Raw genomic sequence first — 25,534 nt, forward strand, 5'->3', positions numbered from 1 at the left:
TGTCCAGGCACGTAGGCCAAAAAGGAGGAGCCAGGGGTCTTGTCTTCGGCACCCTCTCAGGGTACGAAGGTTGAAGCTGCCCAGGCGAGGTGCCACTTGGATGGAGGAGACTGCTTCAGTTGAGATTGAAATGGCTGGTGCCCAAACCTGGCAACTATTGCATGTAGACTCTGGGATGTTTCTATGCATCATGTATTTAAACATATACTGTACCTTGGTACATGTGATAAATGGACCATTTAAGTTATGCCCTGTGCAATAGAGTTACAACCTCCCACCCTAATGTTTATTGTTTTTAGATGTTTAAAAAATCCAATCCAAAGATTGACCTGTGGGTATTTTATCTGGCTGGTGCTTCCAGCAATTCAAGAGGGTATTGTCATATGTGCCAACAACAGAACAATGAAATTCTTCGGAGGACAAAGTGCTGGAGTAACTCAACAGGTTGGGCAACATCTCTGGAGAACATAGATAGAAGACAGGATCTAGAACCTTCAATCTAATTACCCATCTTAACAAGCCCAAAAAAACAATACACAGAAAATAAATAATTGAATAACTAATTGCAAAGTCTATAGTGCAATTAAAGACACTCGCCTTTAGCAAAATAGTGATTGTGTTCCAGGGTGCACATTGGAGCAACACATATTTCGCTTGGGTAGCTTACAACCCAGTGGGGTGACCAGATTTTTCTAACTTCAAGTAACCCTTGCATTCCCTCAGTCTCCCCCACTCTAGTCATCTTGCAAATTTCACCATTTGTAATCCTTATCACCTTGTCCCCTACCAACAATGAACTATTGTGGGCTCCACCTTTCCCAAATCTCCACTTTGTTCTCTACCTTCCCGAACCTAGTTTCCCCTCTGTCTTTCAGTCTGAGGAAGGGTCCCAACCTGAAATGTCATCCATCCGTGTTCTCCAGAGATAGGAAGAGTATTGCCCCAAAAATGTTTTCCTTTTCTCCAGAAAAGTTGCCTGACCCGCTGCATTACTCCAACCTTTGTGTCTAAAGCAACAGCATTAGTGCTGGTTTTCCTGGTTAGATGGGAGTATAGTATGGATCAGATGCTAAAGGTGCTTCACTACAAACAACAGCAGAGGGCACTCCAACTCCATATTCATGCCTACCATGGGAGGGATCTACACGAGTCACTGCCTCAATAAACAGGTGGCCAGTAACACCATCCTCACCATCTAACATGCAAAAACAAGGATGTTACAAAATCCTTTACAAAAAAGTTTACAAAAAACTGCTGCAGTAACTGAATGGGTCAGACAGCATCTCTTTTTAGTTTAGAGATAGAGTGGAAACAGCCCCTTCAGTCAGTCCACAACGACCAGCGATCCCCATACACTAGCAATATCCTACACACTAGGGACAGTTTATAATTTTTACTGAAGTCAATCAACATACAAACCTAGCAGGTTATTGACTGCAACCTTCCCTCCATTTACAAACTGCACACTGCAAGGGCCAGGAAGCGAGTGGATAAGATAATCTCCGACCCCTCTTTGAACCACTTCCCTCTGGAAGGCGACTGGGCTGTCACAGCTGCCACAGCCAGACATAAAAGCAGCTTTTTTCCCCACGAGAAGTAGCTCGACTGAATAACCAAAAATCTGCAGCCTCTTTTTGCTCTGGCATTTTATTTAATTCACATGTTTAATCGATGTTTTATTATTAATGTTTTATGTGTCATTCCTAACTCACTTGCGGGCAGAGCACCATGGCAAATTCCTTGTATGTGAATACTTGGCCAATAAACTTATTCATTCAAACCTGTATGTATTTGGAGAATGGGAGGGATCCTAAGCACACAGGGAGAACGTACAAACTCCATACAGACAGCGCCCTTAGTTAGGATCGAACCCATGTCTGACGCTGTGAGGCAGCGACTACCACGATGCCACCGTACTGCCACGGGTAGGTGATGTTTTGTGGAGTGGCTGGGAGGGGGGGGGAAATGAAAGCTGGAAGAGAGGATGAAAAGTGACAGGCGAGGAGGGGTTTGGATTGGCAGAAGTTAGGACAAAGACCAGAGATTAAAAAAAGGTGAGAGACAAGGATAGAAGACTTGTGAAACCAGAGGAAATAATGTAAATGGAAGAGTAATGGGCGAGAGTCCAGGTGAGGGGGTGGGGTGAGAAGTTGATTAGTTACTTAAAATTGGAGAATTGAGTGCCATACTTGTGTTGTAAGCTACGCAAGCAGAATACGAGGTGCTCTTCCTCCACTTTGCACGTGGCCTCACTCTGACAATGGACGAGGCTCAGGATACCAAGTTCAGTTTGGAATTAGAAAGTGAAGTTAAAGTGGTTAGCAACCGGTCCAGTAAGCCTCGGTGGACCGAGCGCAAGTGTTCAGCGAAATGGTGGCCGAGTCTACACTTAGTCTTGCTGGTGTAAAGGAGGCCACACCGGTAACAACAGATGCAGTAGATGGTCTAAACCTTTGCACTATGATATTTCCAGTCAATATTGGAAAGTCAATAACATTCCCCTACTTTGACAACCTTATTAGACCTGCAATCTCCTGCACATTCTAATTCGCGTTGATCATTTGGGGGCCTGTAGTACACCTTTCTTGTTTAAGAAGGAACTGCAGATGCTAGAAAAATCGAAGGTAGACAAAAATGCTGGAGAAACTCAGCAGATGAGGCAGCATCTATGGAGAGAAGGAATAGCATCTATGGAGCGAAGGAATATCAATGGCTATTCCTTTGCTCCATAGATGCTGCCTCACCCGCTGAGTTTCTCCAGCATTTTTGTCTACCATCCCTTTCTTGTTCCTCAGCTCCACCCAAATCATCTGTAGTGTCCCCTTTGACCACTGCCGTGATATCCTTCTTAACCGATAACGCAATCCGCCCTCCTATTTTACCCTCACCCCCGTCTCCGCTGAAGCACCTGTACCCCAGAACATTGAGCTGCCAGTCCTGCCCCTCTCTTAACCTGGCTACAATGTCCCAGTCGCACATACCTATCCAGGCCCTGTTAATCTGCCCTACCTGTCGGTGCAATATAAAATTATCATTTCTTCCTCACTTCCTGCCTATTCTGTCCTCTACTTTCATCACCCTCCATAACAACTTCTAACCTCTCACTTGACTCAGTTCTGTATAAGATCTTGCCCTTGCCCCCACCACCCCCACTCACCCATTCTAGTTGGCATCATTGGTGTGGCACTAGCAAACCTGTGTGCAAGGATATCAATACCCCTCCAGTAAAGGTGCAACCCATCCCTCTTGTACAGGTCACCTCTGTCCCAGAAGAGATCCCAATCATCACAAAATCTGAATCCTTGCCCCAACTCCTCACCCACCCATTAATCCCAATGTTCTTGTTCTTGCTCTCACCAGCACTGGAAGCAATCCCAAGATCACTACACTGGAACCCCTGATTTTCAGCTTTTTAACCCAACTCTATACTTATACTGCAGAACCTCCTACTTCTTCCCACCTATATCATTTGTGCCAACATGCACAATGACCTCCAGCTGCTCTCCCTCGAGGATATTATGCAGCTGCACAGAGACATCCTGGACCCTGGCACCAGGGAGGCAACGCACCATCCTGGAGTCTCGACTGCTGCCGCAGAACCTCCCATCTGCACCCCTAATTATAGAGTCACTCACCACTATTGCTCTGCCTGATGTCTCAACTCCCTGCTACACTTCTGTGCCAGGGTTGGTATCACAGACAAGCCTGTTGCTGCTGCTTAACCTTGATCTATCATCCTGCTCAACGGCACTCAAGAGGATGTTCCTATTTTGAGGAGGTACAGTCACCTGCGTTTCAAGTCCATTCCATTTCTCAGTCACCCACCTTCTCTCTTCCTGGATCTTCAGTGTGACAATTTCACTTTACATCCTGTCCAAGACACTCTCATTTTTCTGGATAGTCCAGAGGTCATCCAGCTGCTGCTCCAGTTCCCTAACATGGTCTTTAAGGAGCTTCACCTGGAGACAGTTCACACAGGTGTAGTCAGCAGTTTCTCACATCCTGCAGGTGGACCATTGTACCAACCATCACAACTAAACCAATAAATAAACATGGAGACTCACCCAAAAGAGTAGATTGAACTTATCCTCCTATCCGTCTCTGAGATGGCCTCCTTGCCAAAGATTCCTCAACCAATAATCTCCCCACAGCCTCTTTCCCAACATGGCTGCTTCTCACAATTCCTTACCTTATTTTAATTTGCTACTCAATTAACCAATTTGGATGCTCCAACCAGTCAAATTGTCTACAGTGGTTCCCTTCAAATTGCCTCCGCACCTTAATTGCTTCTCACCTTAACTGCTTTCAGCTGATTGCACTAATCAGACTTTCAAACTCTCCCCTCTTATCACACTGAAGAGGGAAAAAAGACAGACACTGCTTACCCTTTAAGTTCTTCAGCTTTGCTCCTACTTCTCACCTTAACTGTCTTCAGGCCCACTGTGCTAATCAGACTCCTTTCAAAATCTTCTGCTCTTTTCACACTGAAGGGCGGGTAAAGATAAAACGTTGCAATTTCTTATGGTCTTGGATGGAGCTGTTGCCAAACGAGGTTGTGAAGCACCCGGATAAAATGCTTTCGATGGCACATCTGTAGATGAGGGTTGGTGAGGGTTGTTGGGGATATGCCAAACTTCCTAACCCCTCTGAAGTTCTCAGGGAAAGTGTAGCTGTAAAGCATTTTTAGTTTGAATGCTCTGCCATTCTGTTTAGTTTACTGTCACGGGTACAGTGAAAAGCATTTGTTGCATGCTAACCAGTCAGCAGAAAGACAATACACGATTACAACCGATCCATTGTATAGATACATGATAAGGTAATAATGTTTAGTGCAAGGTAAAGCCAGCAAAGTTCAGTCAAGGATAGTCCGGGGGACATCAAAGAGGCAGATAGTGGTTCAGCACTGCTCTGTTCTTGTGGTAGGATGCTTCAGTCACCTGATAACAGCTGGGAAGAAACTGTCCTTGGTGTGCGTTTTCACACTTCTATACCTCTTGCCTGATAGGTGAGAGGAGAAGAGGGAGAGGCCAGGACGCAACTTGTCCTTGCTGCTGGCAAGGTATAAATGGAGTCAATAGAAGGGAGGTTGGTTTGCGTGATGGTTTGGGCTGCGTCCACAATTCGTTGCAAATATCTTGCGGTCTTCCCAAACCAAGCTGTGATGCATCGTGTTTGTAAGTGCCTAAGAATCTAACATATCAAAGAGAATCCCAAATATTGGGATTGTGTGAGAAAATGATTAATGTTGCACAGAACAGGTACAAGTTTTGTTTATTTCGTCCCTTGTTCCCTTTTGTTTCGAAATGCCCTGGGGCTAGATTAAAAATACCGAGATCTGCAGTGTGGTTAATGCCGTACTTAGTCCCAAATACTACGGTCGTTCAGCCAAAACTTTCCCTTCGAGTCGGTGCTATGTAGTCAGTCAAAATATTCTGGGTGAGAGGCAAGTCTCGAATAAGTGAGTGGCTCGTACTTAAGAAAAATGAGAGCTGATCTAGTTGAGAGATTGAAGGGGTTTACTGAGGAAATATCAAGAGGGTGTAATCTTTGAAGAGTCTAGACGTAGAGGGTCATTGTCTTCATTTAGAGTTCAGCAGTTTTGGGTTTGGAATGAAATATTTCACACAGCGTGTTTGTATTTCATGCCGAGAATCTTCCACCCTAGACATCTGTCTGTTATTGATTATATTTCAGTTCTGAGATTCACGGATTTATGGACTTTAGGAGAAATTAGGTCAGGTGGGAAAAAGGGCTTAGGTTTATTATTTTCGTCATGTGTACTGAAGTACAGTGAAAGGCTTTGATCTGCAAGCTACCCAATCTTGAGGCGGCATAGTAGTGCATCACCAGAGCTGTTGCCTTACAGCGCCAGAGACCCGGGTTCGATCCTGGTGTTTAGGTGCTGTCCGTACGGAGTTTGTATGTTCTCCCTGTGGCCACATGGGTTTTCTCCGGGTGCTCCAGCTTCCTCCCACACTCCAAAGACGTACAGGTTTGTAGGTTAATTTGGCTTTGGTAAAATTGTCCCTAGTATGTAGCATAGCACTAGTGTATGGGGTGATCGCTGGCTGGCACGGACTCAGTGGGCCGAAGGGCCGGTTTCCCCGCTGTACCTCTAAAGTATAAAGATAATACTATATACCATTACATACATAAATAGAATCGTCAAAATCAAGTAAAATAGGTAGAGCAAAGGGGTAAAATAAAGAGTGCAGAATATAGTTCTCGGCATTGTAGTGCATCAGTTCCTTAGACAAAGTCCAATGTCTACAATGGGGTAGAGATGAATCGGACAGTAGCCTAGCTTATGGAATTCAGAAACATTTTAACAGAGGTGAAGAAGCTGTTCCTGAGTTGGGTGGCGTGCGCTTTCAACCTTCTGTGCCTTCCAACTGACGGGAACAGGGAGATGAATGGCCTGGGTGGGACAAGTCTTTGATTATGTTGGCTGCTTTTCGGAGGCAGCGTGAAGTGTAGATGGAGTCTGGTCTGTGTGATGGACTGGGCCACATCTACAACTCTCCACAATTTCTTGCAGTCTTGGGCAGAGTTGTTCCCAAACTGAGGTGTGATGCAACCTGGCAGTGTGCTTTTATAGTTTACATACAGAAGCTTTTAAGAGAGATTGATTCATCAGGATTAAGCCAAATGTTGAATAACAAAACAGAGTCAAGCCTTCTATCTCCATCTCACATGATCTAGTATTCTAGTGTCATAGTCATATAGCGTGAAAACAGGCCCATCGGCCTAACTTGTCCACGCCAACCAACATGTTCCATCTACATTAGTCCCACCTACTTGCATTTGGCCCATGTTCCTCTAAACCTTTCATCGTTTTGTTCTCTGTACCTTTTCATACCTCTAGGTTCTCAGTCTGAAGAAGGGCCTCGATGCGAAACGTCACCTTTTCCTTCTATCCAGAGATGCTGCCTGTCCCGCTGAGTTAATCCATCGTTTTGTGTCTCTCTAAACCTATCCTATCCATGTCATGTTCTTGCGTGAGAACAGGTTTGATTCTGAAGAATGTGTCTCGATCCGAAACGTCACCCATTCCTTCTATTCAGAGATGCTGCCTGTCCCGCTGAGTTAATCCAGCATTTTGTGTCTATTATGACCAAAATTGGCCGTGAAAATAGGATTGGAAACCGACGCTCAGTATAAATAAGACTCACGTGAGAACAGTTTTGAAATGTTTACTTTCTGCAAAAAGCAATATACTACACAATTAACAGACCCGTCAATCATTTACACTGTCACTTTTGTCCACTGTGATGTGGTTACTTCGAAAACACTGTATAGATCCTGCAACTATTATTAAAATTCTAATCAAGTCCAACTACTTTACGTTAAAAAATTGTTTTCGGCAACTTGCTCAATTGCTTGTCAAATGATTCCCTCACAAACAGCACTTTGATTTATGTTCAAACATTTGGACTCTCCACTCTACCCCAATTAAATTAAAGTAAGCTGGTAAAGGATTAAAAAATATACACAAGGTGCAATCAAGTACATTTAATGTCCTACACGTTTTTGTTTTTCTACAGATACAAACTTACTCAGCAAAAGCAGATTTTTGATTAAGTAAACAATTAAGTTCAGTCATTTCGATCCTGGTTTAAACACCATTTTACTTACACCTTCTTTATTCCACGCACCCTCTGCATGAATTCAAGGTCTTCTCATTGAATAAAGACTTGTCAAATGAACAGACAACAAGTACGTACATGCAAGGACTTTACAAAGGATGGCGGAGCCGCAAGAGGATCTGGCCAGGCTGTTGAACACTGATCTCTCTTGTACCAGCAGGTCAGCAGGGTGGCTGGAGAAGTTATGAGCTGCAGCAGCCTGTGCTTTTCATCTCCGAGTTCACGTAGTCGTGAAGCTTGAACTTGGGGTCGCTTGGTGACTTCATCGACCTGTGCTTCAGCTCTCTGGAACAAACAGTGCAAAGACAGGACTTACCCCAAAAGTAAAATATAGTACCGGCTCACCACCCGTTTCCGGCTCCCTTGGTTCCAAGGCAGTGACGGCACAGTGACGCAGCGGTAGACTTGCTGCCTCGCAGCACCGGAGACCGGGGTTCAATCCTGACTCCAGGTGCTGTCTGTATAGAGTTTGAAAATTCCTTGTGACCGCGTGGGTTTTTGTCCAGGTGCTCCAGGTCCCTCCCACACTCCAAAGACAAAGATTTGTAGGTTAATTGGCATTGATAAGTTGTAAAATAAGCGAGTTCAGTATTACAACTGTTCATGCCCAGGTCATGGGTCATTCAGGATAACCATTCTCGCCAGCTGAGCTACTGTGTGTGTACGGACCTGCGTATTCATTTCAATGCGATTTATAAATAAATGTATCCGTCAAATATGTCAGCAGTAGGCCACAACGTACCGCAGGCTGCACAAATCCACAATGGTATCTATTTAAATTATTGACTCAATGCAACACCTGCCTTGAAAACGCAAGAATGCCCAGAACAAACCTGTCAATTATCAAATCCCTGGCATTAGCCTGAGTCACAGCCATTCAAATTCGATATTGATTTACACAAATTACAAGTTGTGTGGTCAACTAATTTGAGTTAAGTCCTTACATTCCAATCTAAACAACCTTCCTGGATTGAAGGAAACGAGGTGAATGTGCTGTGTGGGGGGTAGGTTAGAAAGTTCAGATTGGATTCGAACAGGCTGGTTAAACTTTCGAGGTGGGTTGGCTTAAATAAAGATGCAGTCACTTTAACCTCCGGGGTTGGTTCCAGTCTGTCAGGGCACACAGTTGGGAGCCGGGTCTGGGTGACCGGCGGTGACAATTATGAGAATTTGCAGCCATTTGAACCGCAGCCAAACTAGAGGCTTCACTCAAGAGTGGGTCGCAGCTCCCCAACTGACGGGACCTGTTCTCGCTCTCTTTGAAGGAAGTGCCGCCCGCCCCACCGAGTGGGCAAACGCGGAGCCAACCCGTAATATGAGTGGGTGCATTTTCTCAGTCAGACTTTATCGACAGTTGAGGTGATGGATCTGGGAGAGAGAGAGCTGGCGATGCCACACAGACGGAACAGTTTAATAACGACCCATTAAAATCCGCCCTTTGACCACTTGGCAACCTGGGCTAATCTGACCTGACAGCCCTCTCGCTAGCTCGCTGCGTGCCCGATCCTAACCCAGAACCTCCACAACAGCTTTGGGATTTGGGTAACTCCTGCACAAAGAGCCTCTGCTATCAAGGGCTGGCGATCTGTGCTGGTGAACGTGCACTGGGTGAGATGGCTGGGGGAAACGCACTACAACCACTGCAAACGTGGAACATCACAAACCCTCCACTCAACCTATCCAATATGAAGAGCAGGCATTTTGCAGATAAATGTCTTATATCGGCCAACCCTGTACTCAGTTTTCCTCGTAGATGGATCTTTGCCTTAACGGTACCTTCATATCGCCTGTAGGTAAAGCACCAGCCTACATCACACTGATACTGTCGCCGTCTGCCTCAGATTAAATATATTTTTACACATAAATTATGAATAAAGATAAGAAAATGTTTCAAACACAAGTAAACACAGTAGCAAACACATTAAGGATTAAATAATAAACTCTTTAACTTTTTTAATCATATACTTATTAAAACTCTGATCTTAGATGTGTGTGTCTTTGTTCGTGTGTGTGCCCGCACTGTAACCTCAGGATTACACCTCATATGAAATGCACACTATTTTTGCTTCATTAGATATTATGACATTGCTACCTCAGCCAGCACTATGGGAATACCCTCACTGTAAAGCTTACAGTGGTGCATAAAAGTGCAGCTCATCAGTATCGTGAGGGTGATTATAGATGAGCAATAAATGCTGGCCTCACTACAGGGATTTACAGTTTGCTAATGAATTATAAAATATGCCTTTGAAATGGCAGGTCAAGTTGTCCAAAATACCTTGCATAACTTACTTTGCAATGGCTGTAAATGCCAGCTCAACATTTAGACCTGTTTTGGCACTTGTTTCCATAAAAGGCACCCCGTACTCCTAAAAGAAAACGAACATTGATCAGTTAAGCCTAAAGTCGGACACCACCAGGTTCAGGCACAGCTACTTTCCTACAAGCATCAGGCTCTTGAACCGACTGCACAATCTGCACAACATGTAATAGGAACTTGAGGGGTAACATTTTTAAACAGAGGGTGGTGAGTTTATGGAACAAGCTGCTGGGGAAGGTAGTTGAGGCTGGTACTATTGCAATGTTTAAGAAACATTTATACAGGTTCATAGATAGAATTAGGTTTAGAGGGATATGGGTTAAACGCAGGGAGATGGGACTGGTGTAGATGGTCGGCGTTGGTCGGCGTAGTTGGGCCAAAGTGACTGTTTCCACGCTGTATGACTCTGATTAACCCAAAACCTACATCAGCAATGGAACACTACTGACTACCTATTTCACTAACAGGAACTTGTTTTTTAATTTGGTATTTTTGCACTACTATGTTTTTTGCACAGGTTTTTAATGTATAATTTGTCTCTGTGTGTTATCTGAGTCTATGTGCCCATGATGCTGCTGCAAGCAAGATTTCCATCATACCTGTACCTCACTGTACTTGGGCAAACGTCAATAAATTCGACTTGACGATATCTAAAGCCATTGCTGACAGTGTGGACCTGCCTTCCCAGGTAAAAAAATCAACAGTACCAATTTTATTCTCGCTGTTTCAAAATAACAGAAGGAAGCCAGTATAGTCATGGAGTCATACAGCATAGAAATAGGCCCTTCAGCCCTACTTCCCTATGCTGACCAGGATGTCCCATCTACATATGTCCCACCTGCCCGCGTTTGACTCGTATCCTGGTAAACCTTTCCTACCTATGTGCATGTCTCTCCTCAGATATGGGGCCTAAGGTTAAATAGCGTAAATGTTTGCTTAAAATCAGTGAAAAATTGACTTTTAGATAAACATACGGAAATACAGGGAATAGTGGGATAGGGAACATATACAGGCAAATGAGATCAGTTTAATTTGGCATCATATTCGGTACAAACATTGGGGCCGTTCCTGTGTTGTATTGTTCTATGTTCCAAGTTCTATGTTCTGTGTTCCAAGTTCCAAGTTCTATGTTCCCAAGTTCTAAGTTCTACAGTATGTTCCAAGTTCTGTGTTCCAAGTTCTAATTTCTATGTGTTAAGTTCTATGTTCTATATCCAGCATCTGCAGGCTTTTGTCTTTCAACTTGTTGACCTGGGTTCAAATCGACCTTTGATTTGCAGAAATCAGCTCTTTTCCTATTTTCTCTTTATTAGCATTCCTGCTTTCAGGGCATTTGCAGGCTATTTACATAGAAACATAGAAAATAGATGCAGGCGTAGGCCATTCAGCCCTTCGAGCCAGCACTGCCATTCAATATAATCATGGCAGATCATCTAAAAATCAGTACCCCGTTCCTGCTTTATCCCCATATCCCTTGATTCCTTTAGTCCTAAGAGCTAAATCTAACTCTAACTTTCTCGTGAAATCAATTACACAATTTTAAAGACAGCATTATGCAGGGGTATCTTACAGAGTAACATACCTTGGCTAACTTTTCACCTGCCTCTTTCTTTACTGCTCTCTCTTGTGTTGCATCAGCCTACAAAAAAAAAGAAATTGTAATGAGTAAACTCCACAATCACAGCTTTATGTGAGAGAACATAATAAGAACAGATTGTTAGAAGGATTCCGACCCCGAAACGCCACCCATCCTTTTTCACCAGAGATGCTGCATGACCTGCTGAGTTACTCCAACATTTTGTGTCTGTCTTTGGTATAAACTAGCATCTGCAGTTCCTTTCTATGCAAGAACAGATCTTTGCTTGGTGCCCCTGTTAAAAGAAGTAGCATTTGGGAATACTTGTTTAAGGCAGGACTGCTATATGGTCTGATCTGGGGCGCAGTTCACTGTTAAACCAATGGGTGGCAGCACCTGACCACGGCAAAATATTTTGAAGACACAGGGAACCACAGATTCTGGTTTACAAAATAAATTGCTGGAATAACTCTGCGGGTCTGTAGAAAAGGGATACGTTTCAGGTCGGATCTGAAGAAGTCTCTCGACCCGAAGCATTACCTATCCATTCCCTCCTTCATTATTCTGAAGGGAAGTCCGACCTGCAACGCCACCTGTCTATGTCTCCAGAGGTGCTGCCTGACCTGCTGATTTACTCCAGTACTTTGTGTCTCTTTATCATGGACAGGTCATTCAGCTATAACAAATGTTACCACAACACGAGTTGGATATATCGGTCTGTCTGAAGAAGGGTTCCGATGTGTAACGCCACCAATCCATGTTCCCTAGGGATGCTGTCTGACCCATTGAGTTACTCCAGCACTTTGAGTCCCCTCTCCCATCAGGCAAGAGGTACAGAAGTTTGAAAACACACACCTCCAGATTCAGGGACAGTTTCTTCCCAGCTGTTTTCAGGCAACCGAACCGTCCTTTCATTTAACTAGAGAACGGTCCTGACTTCCTATCTACACCGTTGGAGACCTTTGAATTATCTTTTATTGGACTTTATCTTGCACTAAACATTATATCCTTTATCCGCTATCTGTACACTATGGTTGGCTTGATTGTAATTATGTATAGTTTTTACACTGGATAACACACAGCAAAAAATATTTTTTTCAGGTTTCAGGTCGGGTCTGAAGTAGGGTCTCGACCCGAAGCATCACCTACCCATTCCCTCCTTCTTCATTACTCTGAAGGGGAGTCCCTCCCTGAAACATCACCTATCTATGTCTCCAGAGATGTACACGCGACAATAATAATAACCTAAACCAAACTAATTGTGCCAAAATAGTTGTAGAAACGAAGAACTGCAGATGCTGATTTACACCAAAGATAGACACAAAGTGCTGGCCAGGCCACACCTCTGGAGGAAGAGGGTAGGTGACATTTCAGCTTGGGACCGACCCTTCTTTAGACATGAAAATACAGAGGACGGTGTTTTGTAATCAAACCATTACAGAGTATTTAGTGAACCACAAAGCATTTATTAAAACCTATGCAGAGAGAATACGCAGCCACGCACTCATCTCTCCGCTACCATCGGGCAGAAGGTACAGGAGCCTGAAATCTGTTACATCCAGGTTCAGGAACAGCTGCTTCCCCACAGCCGTCTGAAGAAGGGTTTCGGCCCGAAACGTCGCCTATTTCCTTCGCTCCATAGATGCTGCTGCACCCGCTGAGTTCCTCCAGCAATTTTGTGTACCTAGGCTATTAAACTTGCCAACAACCAGACTCTGAACTGTAACAGCGTATTGCACTTTATCTGCTTATTTATGTGTATGTTGAACTGAACTGTTCTGTATTATGTTTGCAATATTCTGTTGTGCTGCAGAAAGCAAGAATTTCATTGTCCTATCTGGGACACATGACAATAAACTCTCTTGACTTGACTTGACTAATGCATACTGTTGCACTCGTTGCATCATCTTACAGACTGCCGAGCTAGGGACAAGCAGCCTGTTATCAGTAACTGCATTCCTTACTCAAATCCCGGACTGGATTGCATGGTGGAATGTGTATCATGCATAATATATGTGGTGAAGGCTATATTGACGAAGATTAATATGGTTGATCTACAGTGGTGGGGGGGGGGGGGGCGGAACGGACACAGGCCCTTCGGCCCACTAAATCCACGACAACCGTCGATCACCCATTCACACTAGATCTATGTTATCCCACTTCCACTCTCACCAGGGATAATTTAGACTTTAGAGATACAGCGCAGAAACAGGCCCTTCGGCCCACCCCATCCAACGATCAGCCCCTACACTAGCATCTGTAAACTTGTAAATTGTCCCTAGTGTGTAGGATAGTGCTAGTATACAGGGATCACTGGTCAGCGTGGACTCGGTGGGCTGAAGTGCCTGTTTCTGCGTTGTATCAAAATCTAAACTAGCACTATCCTACACACCAGAGACAATTTACAATTTTTATTTAACAGAAACCAATTAACCTACAAATATGTACATCTTTGCAGTGTGGGAAGCAACCAGAGCACTTGGAGAAAACCCACGTGGTCACAGGGAGAACGTATAAACTCCATACAGACAGCACCCGTGGTGAGGATCGAACCTGGCGCTGTCAGGCAGCAACACTACCGCTGCGCCACCATGTCGCCTTAAATTCCGAGTAGCCTACTAGGCCCGGTCTCAAGAGCTGGAGCTGGGAGACAGCAGGTCTGCCATCTGCATCACTGTGTTGTATTAGGTAAGAGGGTGTCTGTCTAATGAAAACACAGGATCATTCCGTCTTTGGAACGCGGGAGGAAACAGGAGCACAGGGAGAACGTGCAAACTCCGCACAGCCGGCACCCGAGGTCAGGATCATACCCAGGTCTCTGGCGCTGTGAGGCTACAACTCTACTGGTGCGCCACCGTGCCACCTTAACCATGCATGAACTGGGCATCAAATTGGACTGTAAGTAGTGTTTCCAAAGTCACATCCGAGTCAATGTCCTTCCATTTGAACTCACCTTGTTTCCCAGTAACATGATCACCACGTTCTGTGTTGCATATTCGTGAATCTCTGTTAGCCAGGCCTGAAAGGGAAAGGAAGATGACGTTAGTAACTCACTAGTGATGAATCACAGAGAAAAGATTATGTTTAGTTTAGTTTAGAGATACAGCACGGAAACAGACACTTCGGCCCACCAGGTCCACGTCGTCCAGCGATCCCCGCACACTAACACTATCCTACACACACGAGGGGCAATTTTTTACATTTACCAAGCCAATTAACCTACAAACCTGTAGGTCTTTGGAGTGTGGGAGTGAACCGAAGATCTTGGAGAAAACCCACGCAGGTCACAGGGAGAACGTACAGACAGCACCCGTAGTCGGGATTGAACTCGGGTCACTGCCGCTGCATTCGCTGTAAGGCAGCAACTCTATCTCTGCGCCACCGTGACCGCTGTGACCATGTGAAGTGTGTTCATTCACTTTGGCCAAAGTCACCAATAGTTAGAATCCAAAACGCTGAAGGTAATGTTTCTGTAGCTCTGGGGGCAAAATAAATTCTAAGTATGGGATTTGTTTAGTTTAGTTTAGTTTAGAGACACAGCATGGAAACAGACCCTTCGGCCCACCAAGTCCATGCCGACCATCGATCACCCGTTCAGGTTAATTCTACGTTATTCCACTTTCACATTCACTCCCTACACACTTGGGGCAATTTGCAGAGGCCAATTAAGTGCAGACAGTTAAGAGTTGGTCTTGACATCATGTAAGTCATGGACATTGTAAGCCTGTTCCTGCACTATACTGTTCTGTGGTTTACCTTACAAAAACAGGCCCCTTCAGCCCACCGTGTCTATGCCAACCATTGATCATCCGTTCACACTGGTTCTATGTTTTCCCACTCTCTCATCCACTCCCTACACACTAGGGGCAATTTACTGAGACCAATTAACCTACAAACCCTCACGTCTTTGGGATATGGGAAGGAACCGGAATACAGAAACAGGCTCTTTGGCCGACCAGCGATCCCCGCACACTAACGCACCACACTAGGAACAATTTACAATTTTACTAAAGCCAATTAACCTACAAACACGTACGTCTTTGGAGTGTGGGAGGAAACCGGAGCACATGGAAAAAACAGGGAGAATGTACAAACTCTGTACAGACAGCACCCGTAGTTGGGATTGAACCTGGGTCTCTGGCGCTGTGAGGCAGCAACTCTACCGCTGCGCCACTGTGTCACCCTGAAGATAGGAGGGTATCTGGCTAGTCTAAATGAACAGTCAGTTCCGTGATTGAGAAAACTCAGTGCCATTCAGTCCACTGGATCCAGTCTGCCCTCAGGTTTGGGTCTTGGGCTCGGCTAGGCCTGGCAGGGTCGGCCTTAGAAGGTGCGGAGCCCAATTGGGAACAATTTTTATAGAAATATAAATATACAATTATAAATGAGTCATATTCAGGTACGTGCCGTGAATAATTACTCAGGGAGGGCAGTCGGCTTTTTAAAAAATCTTAAACGGCGCATGCGCAGATTGTTCTCCTCTCCGTAAAAATAAAAAATAAAAATAAAGAAAGTAACAATTCAATTTGCCCAAGGCTTCCAAATTCCTTCTTTCTGAATTACTGAATGGGTGGGGGGTGGAGGGTGACGGCAGGTGGAGAGATGGTGGGAAAAACGGGAGCACACCGTGACAAGTTGAATCAGTTGTCATCTTATTGAATGAGAATACTAGTTCAAAGGACCAATTGGGGGGGAGAGTTCCTTTGGCAGCGTGTGGAGTGTCTGGCCGGAGGTAACGTTGCGGGGAGGGCAGCAACGTTGAGAAGGAGGGGGTCAGGGGTCATGCCAGTAACCCACTCACTCACCGCCGCTGCGGCTCTCCGGGCGCGGAGCCACCGCATTGTGGCCGGGGAGGGAAGCAGCTCGCGTGACTGCAAGTGGCTGCCGGGACCTCAGCGCCTTCTGTCGGCCCGCTCACCTATGGCAGTGCTCTCTGTCTGAACAGTGAGGGGACCAACTCAAGAGCAAAGATCATAGAGCGGAGTGGGTCAGCGGGTGATGGATAACAGGACAGCGGGCAGCGAAGCTTACTCCTGTGTCAGCGCGAACAAGGGACCAATTGAGGTTACTCACACTAACATATGGAGTAAGCTCCACCACCCGCTGTCCTGTTATCCATCGCCCGCTGGCCCACTCTTGAGCTGGATGCTGGCATGATCCCCGACCTCCGCCTTCTCAACGCTCCTGCCCTCCCCGCAACTTTACCCCTGGCCAGGCTCCTCACACGCTGTGAAAGGAACTCTCACCCCCAGCGGCGCTGTCTTTTCACAGCCGCTTCACATCAGCTGCTAGCAATGAGGGATAGACATGGCCATCCCTCAGTACACCAACATTGTTCATCTTTCTTGGCTATCGATCCACATTCCTCAGTAAATGAAATTGTGTTTTGACCAAGTATTAATTACGCCGCGTTCCTTTGAATTTTATTCAAAAGAACGCGGCGTCATTAATACTTGGTGAGGAATGTGGATCAATGCACTGATGACACATTGTATAACTAAGTGTTAACTACTGGCTGTTACCAAGTGCTAACAGTGGTAGTTAACAAATCATTTTTGTTTGAGGGCTGGTGCAGCGGTTTTTAATCCATGTTCGTTTTTAAAAAATATCCGTATTTAACAAGGCAAATGTTTATTAAAAAAATCTGTATTTAACAACGCAAATTCGTATTTCCGTACGAAATACGGAAAATTAGCGCGGGGCCCCCTTAGGCGTGGGGCCCAATTGGGAGCAATCGGTCCAATTGACTTAAGGCCGGCCCTGACCTAGATCTACATTTTACTCATGGCTGAGCTTTCGGGGGAGGTTGGGCAGCAATCACCGTACACTCGTTCTAACCTACATGCTAGGGACAATTTACAGAAGCCAATGAACCTACAACTCTGTACATTTTTGGAGTATGGGAGGAAACCGGAGTGCACAGAGAAAACACACGCGATCACAGGGAGTACTTAGAAACTCCCTATAGACAACACCTGTAGTCAGGATCGAAGCGGGGTCTATGGCACTGTGAGTTCAAGTTCAAGTGAGTTTATTGTCATGTGTCCCTGATAGGACAATGACATTTTTGCTTTGCTTCAGCACAACAGAACATAGTAGGCATTGACTACAAAACAGATCAGTGTGTCCATATACCATTATATAAATATATACACACATGAATAAATAAACTGATAAAGTGCAAATAACAGATAATGGGTTATTAATGTTCAGAGTTTTGTCCCAGCCAGGTTTAATAGCCTGATGGCTGTGGGGAATTAGCTATTCCTGAACCTGGTCGTTGCAGTCTTCAGGCTCCTGTACCTTCTACCTGAAGGTAGCAGGAGATGAGTGTGTGGCCAGGATGGTGTGGGTCTTCGATGATACTGCTAGCATTTTTGAGGCAGCGACTGTGATAAATCCCCTCGATGGAAGGAAGGTCAGAGCCGATGATGGACTGGGCAGTGTTTACTACTTTTTGTAGTCTTTTCCTCACCAGGGCGCTCAAGTTGCCGAACCAAGCCACGATGCAACCGGTCAGCATGCTCTCTACTGTGCACCTGTAGAAGTTAGAGAGTCCTCCTTGGCAAACCGACTCTCCATCATCTTCTCAAGGCGCTGATGTGCTTTCTTGATAATTGCATCAGTGTACTTGGACCAGGAAAGATCTTCAGAGATGTGCACACCCAGGAATTTGAATTTGACCCTTTCAACCATTGATATAAACGGGACTGTGGGTCCCCATCCTACTCCTTCCAAAGCCCACAATCAGTTCCTTGGTTTTGCTGGTGTTGAGGGCCAGGTTATTGTGCTGGCACCATATGGACAGTTGCTCGATCTCTCTTCTATACTCTGACTCATCCCCATCAGTGATACGTCCCACAACAGTGGTGTTGTCAGCGAACTTGATGATGGAGTTCGCACTATGACCGGCTATGCCGTCATGAGTATAGAGTGAGTACAGCAGGGGGCTGAGCACGCAGCCTTGAGGTGCTCCCGTGCTGATTGTTATCGGGTCTGACACATTTCCACCAATATGAACAGACTGTGGTCTGTGAATGAGGAAGTCGAGGATCCAATTGCAGAGGGATGCGCAGAGACCCAGTTCTGCGAGTTTGGTAACCAGCTTGGAGGGGATGATAGTATTAAATGCCGAGTTGTAATCGATGAATAACAGCCTGACATATGAGTTTTTGTTGTCCAAGTGGTCCAGAGCGGAGTGGCGGGCCAGCGAAATCGCATCCACCGTTGATGTGTTGTGGCGGTAAGCGAACTGCAGTGGGTCCAGGTTTTTGTCGAGGTAGGAGTTGATTTGCGCCATGATCAACCTCTCAAAGCTCTTAATCACCACCGGCGTTAGTGCCACAGGTCGATAGTCATTGAGGCACGTCACCTTACTCTTCTTGGGCACTGGTATAATTGATGCACTTTTGAAGCAGGTGGGAACCTCAGACCTCAGAAATGAGAGGTTGAAAATGTCCGTAAAAACTCCAGCCAGTTGGCACAGGTTTTTAGAACACGACCAGGTATACCATCAAGTCCACGTGCTTTTCGAGGGTTCACCCCTCTGAAGGATTTCCTGACGTCGGCCTCTGTGGCTGAGACTGAAATACCATCACAGCGAATGGGGGCTCGGGAAGGCACATCGGTGTTCTCCCTGTCAAAGCGTGCGTAAAACGCATTGAGCTCATCAGGGAGTGATGTTTCACCGACATTCGAGCTGTCTCCTGATTTCGCCTTGTAGGAGGTGATTGCATTCAGGCCCCGCCACAGCTGCCGATGAGTCCATCACCAATCCATATTTTGGATCACCTATCATATTTTCCGGAGATAGTGCCTGACCCGCTCAGTTACTCCAGCACTTTGGGTCTTTAAATGGCTTGTCTTTCATGTATAACCATAAATTTACTAATTTAATCACGGTTCTGCATTCATAATCCTTACGATAAATTTATTTTAAGAGAGGTACAGCCTGGAAACAGGCCCTCAAATCCACCAAGCTCACACCAACCACTGATCACTCAGTCACACTAGTTCTGTTATCCCACTTTTGCATCCTCTCCCTACATACCAGGGAAGTTTCAAAGAGGCCAATTAGCCTACAAACCCACTCCTCTTTGGGATATGGGAGGAAACCGGAGCACCCGGGGGAAACCCACATGATCACGGGGAGGACATGCAACTCCATACAGACAGATCAGGATTTAACCCAGGTCTCGGGTGCTGTGAGGCAGCAGCTAAACCAGCTGTGCCGCCCACTTTTATAGTTTTACTAGACCAAGTGGGAACCGTTGGGTCCCTGTCACATGGGAGGCTTGGTCCCCCAATGCAACCCGTTCCCCCAACGCAATAATCCACCACTCACCCATAGCCCCCAAGGGAGGCTTATTCCACCACTCACTGTTCCCCCGACACAACCCATTCCCCCAATGCAATATTCCACCACTAACCCACAGCCCCCAACTGTGCTGGTGCAGCTCATTTCCCCTTTTTCACCCTACTCTCATTTTAAATTTAAAAAAAATGCTGCCAGGAAAAAAAATCTGATTTTACTTGCTGCCAGGACTCAGAGTCCTGTGATTGCAACATTGTTGCCGGCAGGGTCAGCAATTGGTTTTGGATTATTCACAGAGAGGTTAAGCGAAAAGAAACATTTTAAAAGTTTTAAATGTGAATAACTTGTAAAACTCATCATCAATCTGAAGAAAACTTGTTACAATGCACCACAGGACAATGGTGAGTAAGGTGGTCCAAAAATTGTAGTGCTATCATGTACGATTTTGGCATAATTCAGGGCATAGCTCGCACACACGCACACACTCACGCACGCACACACACACAGACAAATGAGAGTTTTAGTAATATACTAGACCAAGTGCAGACCCATTGGGAGGCATAGTCCTCCATCTCAAGCTGTTCCCGAACGTAAGATTCCAGCACTCCCCTTGCCTCCCTCAGCAGTGCTCTTTAAAAAAAATTCCAATTGCACTTGCCTTGCGTGTTGCAATAGCAATTCACCCTCCCCCGCTAGTCTATCCATTGTGACGTCATCAGTTGAAGCTGCCATTGTGATACGATACGATACGATACGATACAATTTATTTGTCATTTGGACCCCTTGAGGTCCAAACGAAATGACGTTTCTGCAGCCATACATTACAAACAAATAGACCCAAGACACAACATAATTTACATAAATATCCATCACATTGCTGTGATGGAAGGCCAACAAAAACTTATCTCTCCACTGCACTCTCCCCCCCGATGTCAGAGTCAAAGTCAAAGTCAAAGCCCCCGGCGGGCGATGGCGATTGTCCCGCGGCCATTAAAGCCACGCCGGTTGATGCAAGGTCACACACCGGGTTCTTGATGTTAGAGCCCCCGGCGTGCGCTCGCAGAGTCCCGCGGCCATTCCAAGCCGCGCGGGGTGATGGTGCAAGGCCCCGTTCCAGGAGCTCTTCAACCCCGCAACTCGGGCGGGAGAAGTCGCCGTTGCGGGAGCCCTGAAAAGCGGTCTCCCTCCAGGGACCCGCGGGCTCCCGGTGCCGACGTCCGCCAAACCCGCAGTTGCAGCCTCCGAAGCTCCGGAGGTCGGGCCGCAGCAGCGCTCCACCACCGCTCCACCCGCTCTGGACTCGGCCAGCTCCGCGACGGTGAGGTGAGTAGTCGGCACCAGAGCCCCCGGTCTTCCTGTTGGAGGCCGCTCCTCGTTGCAGCCCCAACGACAACGGAGACCCGACAAAGAAAAGGTCGGGTCTCCCATGCAGGGAGAGATTTAAAAGTTACCCCCTCCCTCCCACCCCACCCCCACCCCCACCCCCCCACACACATACCCCAACAAAAAATAACAAAAACTACATAAAAACATAGACATAAAATAATAAAAACGCAGACGGACTGCAGAGGCCGCTGCTGACGAGAGTCGCGCCACCCACATGTCATCAGTTGAAGCTGGTTGCTTAGAAATTGAAGGTATTTTTATTTTTTTTAACTATAATCAGTAATAAGTCGAGAAATAAAGTATAAAATGTTCAGTGAAAGTGATCTCTGCCTAGAGGGGGAAAATGTGAATCAGAATATGTAAACAATCTTGCGAAAGTTGGCATTCTTAAAGCTTTAATCGCGAAAAATGTCAAAAATAGGATGAAATCCTCACTGAGGCTCAGCACTGCCAGCTGAGCCATTGTGATGTCATCATTTGAAGCTGGTGGTTTTAATTTCAAAGTCTTTTATTTTAATCAGTAATGAGTCGAGAATAAGTCGAGAAATAAAGCATAAAATGTTCAGATAAGGTGCTCCCGGCCTCTACGGGAAAAGTCAATCGGAATATGGAAACATGTAATCGTTACCGCGTAGTATTTTTGCGAAGATGTAAAGGCAACCACATATACACACACATATACACACTAACAAGATCAGACTTTTAATAAGTATATGATATGATATAGATAGATAGATATGAAAGGGGAAGAGATGAGCTTGAAAAATCATTTTTCTTTCATGGATCCATCTCTATAGTCAAGGATCAAACAGGTCTTTATTATTAATTGTCATGTAGCAGCTCGTATTGTGTACTTCCTATTAAAAGTAATGTCACTCTCAATGCACTTTATTGCCACATAATGTAGCGGACTGAATCATACACTTCAATAAAATTATGAAGAACTTACGGCAGATAATCGCACCATTTGCTATGACTGGCTCACCACCCATCTTCATCTCAACCCAACAGAACAATTTTATATTGTTTAAGAAGAAACTGCAGATGCTGGAAAATCGAAGGTACACAAAAATGCTGGAGAAACTCAGCGGGTGCAGCAGCATCTATGGAGCGAAGGAAATAGGCAATGTTTCGGGCCGAAACCCTTCTTCAGACTGAATTTTATATTCCTTTCCTCAATTTTGGGTGGCACAGTATTGTAGCGGTGGAGTTGCAGCACCAGAGACCCAGATTCAATCCTAACTATGGGTGCTGTCTCTACAGAGTTTGTACGTTCTCCCTGTGACCGCATGGGTTTTCTATGGTGCTCCGGTTTCCCAAAGATGTGGGAGGAAACCCATCTCACCGTAAACCCATGTCCTATGGTTTCTGAATCCCCTACCCTGGCTAAAAGGCTTCCTATCCATGTCGACTAACTCTGAGAATTATCCGGGGATGATTGATGGTACGGTGGTGCAGCGGTACAATTGCTGCCTTCCAGCGCAAGACACCCAGGTTCGGTCCTGTCTGCGGATTCTGTCTGTACAGAGCTCGTACGTTCTCCCTGTGACTGGGTGGGTTTTCCCGGGTCCTCAGGTTTCCTCCCACACTCCAAAGACGTACAGGTTTGTAGGTTAATTGGCTTCTTTAAAAATTGGTCCTAGTGTGAAGGATAAAACTAGTGTAGGGAGTGGATTAGAAAGTAAGATAACAGTGTGGATGGGATATCATTGATCGCTGTGGGCCGAAGGGTCTGTTTCCACTCTGTATCACTAAACTAAATTAAACTAAACTAAAAAGATGAAGTGCCAGTCTTCTGTTAATACATCTGCCGGGTGTAGTTACATTGTAATTGTAACTGGGCTTAGTAATCACACAGTCCACATTATTGATCCAGAGATGAGAAGGCAATTCCAAATTTGCAGGCTGAGAATTTTAAGTAAATAAATTGAGAATGATAAGCTGCATTAGTAAGTGTTCTGTTTAGTTGAGAAATACTGGCCCTTCAACCCACCGAGTCCACGCCGACCATCAATAACCCGTCCACACTAGTTCTATGTTATCTTGCTTCCTCACCCACTCCCTACATTTTAGGGGCACTTTTACTGAGGGCAATTAACCTGTAAACCTGAACGTAGTTGAGACATTGGAGGAAACCGGAGGAACCAGAAGAAACCCACGCAGTCACAGTGCAAACTAATGGCATTTTGGCCTTCATAACGAGAGGATTTGTGTATAGGAGTAAAGAGGTCCTTCTGTAATTGTTCAGGGCCCTGGTGAGACCACATCTGGAGTATTGTGTGCAGTTTTGGTCTCCTAATTTGAGGAAGGACATCCTTGCTATCGAGGCAGTGCAGTTTAGATTCCTGAGGTTAATTTCCGGGATGGCAGGACTGTCATATGAGGAAAGATTGGAAAGACTGGGCTTGTATTCACTGGAATTTAGAAGGATGAGGAGAGATCTTATAGAAACGTATAAAATTATAAAAAAACTGGACAAGCTGGATGCAGGAAAAATGTTCCCATTGTTGGGGGAGTCCAGAACCAGGGGACACAGTCTAAGAATAAAGGGGAGGCCATTTAAAACTGAGATAAGAAAAAACGTTTTCACCCAGAGAGTTGTGAATTTGTGGAATTCTCTGCTACAGAAGGCAGTGGAGTCCAATTCATTGGATGCATTTAAAAGAGTTAGATAGAGCTCTTGGGGCTAGTGGAATCAAGAGGTATGGGGAGAAGGCAGGCTAGAGTTACTGATTGTGGATGATCAGCCATGATCACAATGAATGGTGGTGCTGGCTCGAAGGGCCGAATGGCCTCCTCCTGCATCTATGTCTATATTCTATGTCCATATCTATTCTTTTCTATGTCTATATTCTATGTTAACACAGACAGCACCCAAGGTCAGGATCGAACCGGGGTCTCTGGCACTCTGAGGCAGCTGCTTCTACCAATTCCGCCACTGTGCCATTCAAGCGATTTTGTGAAAACTTAGCTTGCTCACTTCAAAGGACAAAGGAAAGACCCACTCCACCCTGGCCATGCTCTCATCTCACTGTTACCATCAGGAAGAAGGTAGAGGAGCCTGAGAGCTGTGACATCCAGGCTCAAGAACAGTTTCTCCCCATCAAGCACCACGTTCTTGAACCACCCTACACAACTCTAACCGCAGCACCTCATTACTATGGACTTTGTATTAGTGTTGCATTACATACTTGCACTATTATTGTCATTTAGTTTGGCAAATATATACAGTGCTTGGACGATGTTGCACACTAGGGACATTTACAGAAGCCAATTAACCAACAAACGTGCACGTCTTTGTGACGTAGGAAGAAACTGGAGCACCTGGAGGAAACCCACTCGGTCACAGGGGGAATGTGCAAACTCCGCACGGACAGCACCCGAGGTCAGGATTGAACCCGAGTCTTAAACATTTCTGACAATTACTTCAGAATTTAATCTCTTTCATGAGGCCTTCTGGAGTTAATCAACCTTTAGATTGAAACATGTCAGCCTCATCACATCTGTGGAAAATAAGATGCAAGCTACATTAATGAAACAATTCCCAAAGGGTATAAAATGATTGTCCTTCCCACAGAAGATCAATTATAAACGATGAAACTTTAAAGAGGCGCATTACAAACCTATAATGAGGCAGTTAGGCATGTATTCAAACTATTATTACATCGAGTTCCTAAAGCAAGGCATTATTTGGGAGGCTGGTGATAATGAAAGTTAACACATTTTTAATGTCCCTCTTGTTGCAATTTTCAAATCACATGTATCCTCGTAGATCACCATGTGTTCCTCTGAACAAGGAGATTGAGGGGAGAACATAATAAAATTGGGGAAATGGATAGGGTGGGTGGACAGTTAGAACCTTTTTCCCAGCATGGCAATGCAGCCGAAATAGCTCAGTTGGGAGAGCGTTAGACTGAAGATCTAAAGGTCCCTGGTTCAATCCCGGGTTTCGGCATTGATACTTATTACTTTAAATTGATTGATGCATGTATTAACAATTAAGCTTTACTGAAGAAGGGTATCTACTGTAACATCACCTATCCATGCATCATCCAGAGATGCTACCAAAGATCCAGAGATCTCTGCAGAGCTGACCCGTCAAGTTACTTGTATCTTTTTGAAAACATTAAATACTAGGGAGGTACACAAAATTGCTGGGGAAACTCAGTGGGTGCAGCAGCATCTATGGAGCGAAGGAAATAGGCGACGTTTCGGGCCGAAACCCTTCTTCAGACTCGGCGACGTTTCGGGCCGAAACCCTTCTTCAGACTGCCGAAACCCTCCTATTTTCT

The 25,534-nt window shown here is 45.4% G+C and overlaps 1 protein-coding gene and 1 non-coding gene across 2 annotated transcripts in view; one reads left to right on the plus strand and one right to left on the minus strand.

Moving 5' to 3' along the window:
• Window positions 1-7,177: 7,177 nt before the first annotated feature.
• Window positions 7,178-25,534, minus strand: part of rab26 (RAB26, member RAS oncogene family) — a 232,652-nt gene continuing 214,295 nt past the window's right edge. Inside the window, exons 6-9 of the mRNA XM_033040520.1 lie at window positions 14,496-14,561; window positions 11,549-11,605; window positions 9,939-10,015; window positions 7,178-7,931 (exon numbers count right to left, since the gene is read on the minus strand). Of these exons, the coding sequence (XP_032896411.1) occupies window positions 7,829-7,931; window positions 9,939-10,015; window positions 11,549-11,605; window positions 14,496-14,561 (303 nt within the window). The 3' untranslated portion in view covers window positions 7,178-7,828. The remainder of the gene's footprint in view (window positions 7,932-9,938; window positions 10,016-11,548; window positions 11,606-14,495; window positions 14,562-25,534) is intronic.
• On the plus strand, window positions 25,125-25,197 carry trnaf-gaa. The gene has a single exon. It is a non-coding gene; the product is annotated as a tRNA-Phe (tRNA).

This window comes from Amblyraja radiata, chromosome 22 (genome assembly GCF_010909765.2).
Source record: "Amblyraja radiata isolate CabotCenter1 chromosome 22, sAmbRad1.1.pri, whole genome shotgun sequence".
NCBI lineage: Eukaryota > Metazoa > Chordata > Chondrichthyes > Rajiformes > Rajidae > Amblyraja > Amblyraja radiata.